The sequence below is a fragment of the Cystoisospora suis genome (assembly GCF_002600585.1).
Source record: "Cystoisospora suis strain Wien I chromosome Unknown contig_7073, whole genome shotgun sequence".
In the NCBI taxonomy this organism is placed as follows: Eukaryota; Apicomplexa; class Conoidasida; order Eucoccidiorida; family Sarcocystidae; genus Cystoisospora; species Cystoisospora suis.
This window is the reverse complement of record NW_027159859.1, coordinates 7,876-14,576: the sequence shown is the minus strand read 5'-3', so window position 1 is coordinate 14,576 and position 6,701 is coordinate 7,876. Positions and strand designations below refer to the sequence as shown.

General features: G+C 40.7%; 2 protein-coding genes across 2 annotated transcripts in view; both read left to right on the top strand.

The window, feature by feature from the left end:
• The window catches only part of CSUI_010293 (oxysterol-binding protein), a 4,546-nt gene extending 2,037 nt beyond the window's left edge, over nt 1-2,509 (top strand). The window contains exons 3-4 of the mRNA XM_068070398.1: nt 596-692; nt 1,495-2,509. Of these exons, the coding sequence (XP_067917630.1) occupies nt 596-692; nt 1,495-1,666 (269 nt within the window). The 3' untranslated portion in view covers nt 1,667-2,509. The remainder of the gene's footprint in view (nt 1-595; nt 693-1,494) is intronic.
• Nucleotides 2,510-3,336: 827 nt separating this feature from the next.
• CSUI_010292 (uncharacterized protein) lies at nt 3,337-6,513 on the top strand (the record flags this gene model as incomplete). The annotated part of the gene is made up of 3 exons (XM_068070397.1): nt 3,337-3,867; nt 4,820-4,918; nt 5,731-6,513. Coding segments are annotated over exons 1-3 (1,404 nt in total), but the record flags the coding sequence as incomplete, so codon positions are not given.
• Nucleotides 6,514-6,701: the final 188 nt, after the last annotated feature.

The window sequence follows — 6,701 nt, the reverse complement described above, 5'->3', positions numbered from 1 at the left end:
TCTCTCTCTCTCTCGATCTTTCTCGTTTTTCTTATACGTCGAAGAAAGAAGAGACATGGAGGGGGGATGGTAGAGAGAGGAAGAATGGGAAGTGTCTGATCTCGAACGGTTTGGATGTACACATATATGTCTCTATATCTATATCTCTCGTTAAACATGTATATATGTATTTGTATGTATAGGATAGTTCTCTGAAGATACTAAGCTTTCCTTAATGCCCCAGGGTCATACTTTCCTTCCTTCCTTTCTCTCTTTCTCTCNNAAGCCCCAGTCATCTCTCTCCTTCCTTTCTCTCTTTCTCTCTCTTTTCTTTTCTTTCTTACCCTCTCTCTTTCCATTCTCCTTCCTTTTCTCTCACGCGATGACACCTTCTTCTTCTACTCTTTGTCATTCTGACATCTCTCTTCTTTCTTTCTTGCTCTTTTCTTCAATTCTCTCTCGTTTCGTTCTTTTCTTATCACCTCTATCTCTCCTTTTCTTCTCTCTTTCTCCTTCTTCTTTTTCTTTGCATGTCGAGCTCTCCTTGTGTTTTCTGATCATGGCGATGAGTTTGTCTGGGATGTCTCGTCTCCTGTGTCTCGTCTCCTGTCTCTAGGTTGTTGGGATGCGGTACCTGTCATTGAGAATTCTCGTCGTCTTGTATGGAGGCCCGCGGCACGTCCTTCCCACTCAGATATCTACTATGGATTTGGGTAAACTACCACACCACACTCCTCTATCTATCTTCTATCTATCTTTATCTATCTACCGCTTATCTATCTATCTACCGATCCCTATGTATCTTTAATCTATCCTGACTCGATCTATCTGTAATCTATCTCTCTACTTGTCTCCAGTCTATCTCCCTATGTACTTACCCGTCTGTAGTCTCTTTAGCTATCCCGTTCTATTGTGTGTGTGTGTGTGTCTCTCTCTCTCTCTATATATGTATGTACAGTATGTTGTATAGAGTAGAGAGGCATGCGTCGCGCGATGCGGTGTTTGCCAGGGGGGTTGAATGAACTAGTCTTTTCTCTTTTCCTCTTCTCTCTTCTCTCCTTTTCTCTTCTCTTCTTTTCTCTTCTCTTTCTCACTTGTGATCTCCGCTGACTATGGAGAAAGAAGGAAAGAAAGACAGGAGGGAGAGAGAGAAAGCATTTGGTTTGACTCCTACAGAGATAGATAGATAGATAGGCATGTACACATATACATAGACATATTCATGATACACGTCGACACACATAGATCTCACCTCCACACCAAAGATTGATAGACAGATCAAAGATACACAAAGGAATATGCATGCTCGGATTTCAAAGCTGACATATATATATATATATATATATATGTCTGTATTTATGTATGTATGTATATATGTCTGTATATGGGGATGTCTGGGTCTTTCGTTGTGTGTGTAGTTTGTGCATGCGTGTCTTGTTTTGCGTAGTCGTCGTGTTCTTTCTCTCCATGTGTATCTCCTTTTGGTGCTTTTGATCGATGTGTCTATGTCTGTAGATATTTGACTATGGAGTTGAATGAGATAAGGAGTGAATACGACCCTGCCAATCCTGACGTGTGTATAGCACGCACAGACTCGCGATTTCGGCCGGACCAAAGATCCTATGAAGAAGGACGTGTAGAAGAAGCCATCGAAGAAAAAACGAGACTTGAAGAGAAACAGAGGTAAACACTATGGTCTGTCTCCCACTCTCTCTCTCTCTCTCCTCTCTGTCTCTCTTCTTGGTGTTTCTCTTTCTTATCACTTTCTTTCTTTCTTTCAGTTCTCATCTCTTCTTTCTCAGTGGCTCAAAGAAAGTCGAGGGGACAACTAGACATACGTGTCTACAGTAGACATGTGTCGTGCATGCACACACATGTGTCTGTCTAAGGTGTATTACAGATGGCGGAGGAGTGATGTGTCGAAGACAACTCCTACGTGGTAGAATGAAAGAAGGAGAGATCAAATGAACGTCATATTGATAGCAATGTGTGTATGTACAGAAAGGAAAGAAAGAGAGAGGAGTGTATCACGACGACGTGGCTAGGTACATTTATGGAGAAGATGTAGGATTTGTTTCTTTCTCTTTCTTTATGAAGAGGATATGAAGAGTCCGCTCTGTCTTCACTCCCTTTTTTCTTTCTCTCTTTCTTTCTTTCTCTCTCTCTTTTTTGCTTCTCCAGTCTTTCTTTTTCTCTCTCCCTGTTCTTCTTCCTTCTTTTCATGTCGCAGTTTTCTCTTTCGTTGAGCTGAGTGAGCAAGAGCTACAGAAGAAAGAAAGAAAGAATGAATGAAAGAATGAAAGAATCGAGACGTAGAGAGATAGATAGAGTGAAGGGCAGAAAGAGAGAGAGAGAATAGTAGAATTTGTATGTAGCTGGTATTGGATGTTGCGATTCCTTCTCTACAATGGTGTACGTAGTCCCAGTTTGAGCTGAGGTGTATATACACCTCATCTCGTACCAGATGATCCAGTACCGCGTTTCTTGACAAATAGTTTCATCAAGCTGTAGATAGATAGATAGATTAAAGATAGATAGATAGATAGATAGATTAAAGATAGATAGATAGATAGATAGATTAAAGATAGATAGATAGATAGATTAAAGATAGATAGATATTCATACGTACATACATCTTCATACATACATACATACCTATCCATACATACATCGATCATGTGTGAATAGACGGCAGGATTGAGGGGAAGGAGAAGAAAAAGAGGAGGGAGATTTCATTCCTTCTGTAGAGTGTGTTCTCTATGTTGGATTTCTAGAGCTTAAATGAGCCGTATATGTCTCTGTACGTGTCTCTATGTAGAATGAAGACACGTCAAGTGTATGTACACAGAGGACTGCCGAATATTGCTCATGTATACCTAGACTATACCTCAAGCAACTCTATAAAGGCGCATATAGATTCATAAATACAGATATGTACATACATACATACGTATATCTGTATTCTTCATCTGCACCAATATATATATATATATATATTGCTGTCTATACACAGCTGTATAGATGTACAGGTATGAATGATAGCCTTTCTATCTAGACATTTCTACGCTTGTACATTTCTTTGTAGAGGTATCTAGATAAGGTGTGTTGCCTTTACCTGTAGATTTTCTCTGTACATAACCTAGAGGTGTCATTCCCTTGAGGGACCATCAAAGAGAACAGGTTCTCGTACAGGCTTTTCTATAGAGACACTTGTCCTTTCTTCTTCTTCTCTATAAGGTCTATTCATCTCTCCTTTCGATTCTCTTTCTGAAGTCAACTTACCTTTTCTTCTTTAACTTCTTCTCTTTTCTTCTTTTCTGTTCTGTCGACTGTGATGTATACCCCCTGTATGTACAGTCGAACTTCATGAGAAATCAATGGATTCTCCTCTCTAAACTCTCTCCTTCATGGGAGCGTCTTGAAAAGGAAAGCGCTTCTTCTTCTTCTCTCCTTTATTCGTCTCGAGATTTGACTCTTCTTCTGCTTGGCCTGTCTTCTTGTCTATCAAAGATAAGAGCACCTCCTTCTTCGTCGTCTTCTCTTGCAGTTTTATCTGAGTTGAGAGGTCTTTCATTCACTCTAGTACAGGTGAAAATGTCTGAGTTGTCACCTCGAGAGTTAGCGGCATGTTTCTGGTGTATGTACACCTTGGGTGGCGGGTGTATGTACACCCGATCCGGAGGTCCAGGTGTCACTTCAATGCATGCAGCATTAAATTCTGCACTTGAAAGAATTCATCAGTCGGTTCGGGAGTTCAGTCACAAAGAAATTCTCCTCATCGCCATTACATTGACAAGAATGGACCTCAAAAGTAAACCTCTCCTACTTGATGTCTTCCGGTGTATGTACACCTGCCTTTCTACTTATGATCCTGAAGAACTCGCTGCGGTAAGCAGGAAACCCTCAGAGATGAAGAAGATCTCTCCTCCCAAAATCTCCTTCTCTCTTTCTTCTGTGAAAACGCATCAACATAACAACGCTTTCATCTTCTCTTCCTCTCTCTTTCAATCCATCCATATCTATGGAGACATGTAGATAGACGTACATCCTGAGTATATATATATATATCTGTATAGTCTGAGACGGGTTCTATCCTTTCTTTCTCTCTCTCTATCTCTTTCGCATGCGAAGGATGTATGTTTCTCCATCTATATATCTAATTCTCTTTCTCTTTCGTAGCATGACGACGATGTGGTCTGTATGTGCATGCCAAGAAGGAGTCTTTGCTTCCCCCGGAGTTCTCTGGGGTGGATTCAATCCTAGACTAAAGACATGCATTTGGGAGGTTAACGACTAGAGGCATGGAAAGGGTCTTTGCATTCCTGGCCCAGAAGCTACTCAAGCCACGCCATACATTTGCACTTGGTATCACAGCGATCAACAGTAGAAATGCAGTCTTCTTTCTCTACAGATATATGTATGTACATCCATCTTAGTTCGGACATATCGACTCCACCTCGTTCGATCTACCAATGTGCACACCCCGACTTCCACAGCCTGTCTACTTATACACAGTTTCTATCTATCTATACATATAGATATCTTTGGAGAGATTTAGTGCTGCTCCTGACTGTATTGTGTGTGAATGACAGGTCTCTTCAAAGAGGTTATGACGTCCCTCCTCAGAGAAGTCGCCCGGCCTCCTTCTTAATCTTTCTTTCCTCTCTATCTTCTATAGTGCGTCTCGGTACTTGTGTATATATATATATATATGTGTATATGTATGTACTTCCTGTATGTATGTATGGATATGTATGCATGTATATATGTCTATATGAGTATGTATGTAGGCATGTATGTATGTGCAGTGTGTGTATGTGTATGTGCTGTATGTACACAGGCGTTTTTTGCCTTTGGTCGAGCGCGCGTGAAGGAGAGAGCTTTAGAGGTCTCTTTCCTTTACTATCTACACCTCGCTTTACCTCTCCTTCCTCCTGATGTAAGAAGAAGAAAAGGAAGAAGAAGAAGATACAGATATCAACACGAAAGAAAGAAAAGAAGGAAAAGAAGAAGAATCTTTCTCACCTCAAAGAGAGAGTGAGAAAGAAAGAAAGAAAGAATGAGAGGGAGGTTGCTCTTTCATCTCTTCTTTCTTCTTCGATGTCGAGGAGTCTTCTCATTCCTCTTTACATTTTGACATAAACGTCTTCTTCAACTCCTACTTACCTCTCTCTCTCCCTCTCCCGTATCAGATAATAGGTTTGCATTCCTTGTATGTGTAATAGAAAATTCACCCCCCTCTCTCTCTCTCTCCTCTGCACACCTGTAGACACCGGCCCCTCTGTTTTCTTATATAGATTCGTCTCTCTCTATTTCTGTATATCTGCATCTTCGCCATACATTTCTATCGAGCCACCTACCTGGGAGCGTCATCCGTAATCTCCATATGAGAGGCACCTGCTGTCTCCCTCGAGATTTCTAGAGGCTAGATCAAATTCTATAGACACGTAGACATATCACCCTCATAAGCCCGAATGCATGGAGATAGCAATAGATCCAGATAGATAGAAATATAGAGATAGACACCTGTAGAGATGTCTACACGTATCGATATATGTAAAAGTGATAGGGAGGTTTCTTACCTTCCACATCCATCCCCTTAGCAGTGCCGTCAGTCATAGCGAGGGAACCTTCAGTGAGGGTAGAGAGATAGATCAATGGAGAGAGATCGACAAGGACGAATCGATTAAATAAGAAAAAGTTCTTCTCTTCTCTCTTTCTTTCTTTCTCATTCTCTCTCTGTTTCCTCAGACCTTATCTCAAGTGACTTTAGCTTTCTATTCTTTGAGCCGTCTTTCTTCCTCTCCATCTCCTGTGAGGCAAGAGAGAGAGAATGGTCGCGATCTTACAAGGACTTCTTCTTCTTCCTCTTCTTCTTCTGAATCTTTCTATCTCCAAGAGAAATATGAAAGGTTTCGAGAAAGGTTACTTTACTACGTCCTTCTGAGGAGAGATGAAATGTCAGCGAGGTCGTTAGGAGGAATTCTCATGTGTATCGATGCTCTTCATCCATCGATGCAGGAGCTAAAGCTTCTTCTACAGGGGGTTCTACAAGAAGGAGATAGAGAAGATCAAGATAGAGATCTTCGTAGAGATACAGAGAAAGAGAAAGCGCAAGACCTTTCTCTTCTCGCGTGTGCACCTGTGAAGGCTAGACGGCAAGAGACCCAAATGAAAGAAGAAGTCTTCTCTTCGGGGGAAGATAGAAAAGACACAAGAAAAGACAAGAAAGAAGAAGAAGAGATAGAAAGATGGGAAAGAAAAAAGAGGAGCACCATAGAGGATGAAGATGGTGGAGATGAAACAAGAAAAGAAGAAGAAGAAAAGAGAAGAAGAAGAAGACTGGAGAAAAAAGAAAGAATGAAGAGGAGACAACTGAAGAAGAGTATACTCAGTGAATTGAGTGCGGTAGAGCTTGTCTGTATATTACAGAATATAAGCCGAAGTCTTCCTTTCTACTGTGAAGAAAAGACATTGGAAATTTTCATCCGAGAGCTTCTCTTTCATATAAGAAAGAAAATGAGTGATTTGAACTGTACGTCTTCTTTCTCTTCCTTTTCTCTCTCTTCTTTTCTCTTTCTTTTCTAGCTATCTATCTATCTGTCTACCTGCCTGTAGCTGTGTATTCATATAGACGTAGATACACAGATATCTATGTGAAGGAGTTGTCGATTAAATGACCTAGATACGATCACCTAGATATGTGTATAGATAGATAGATA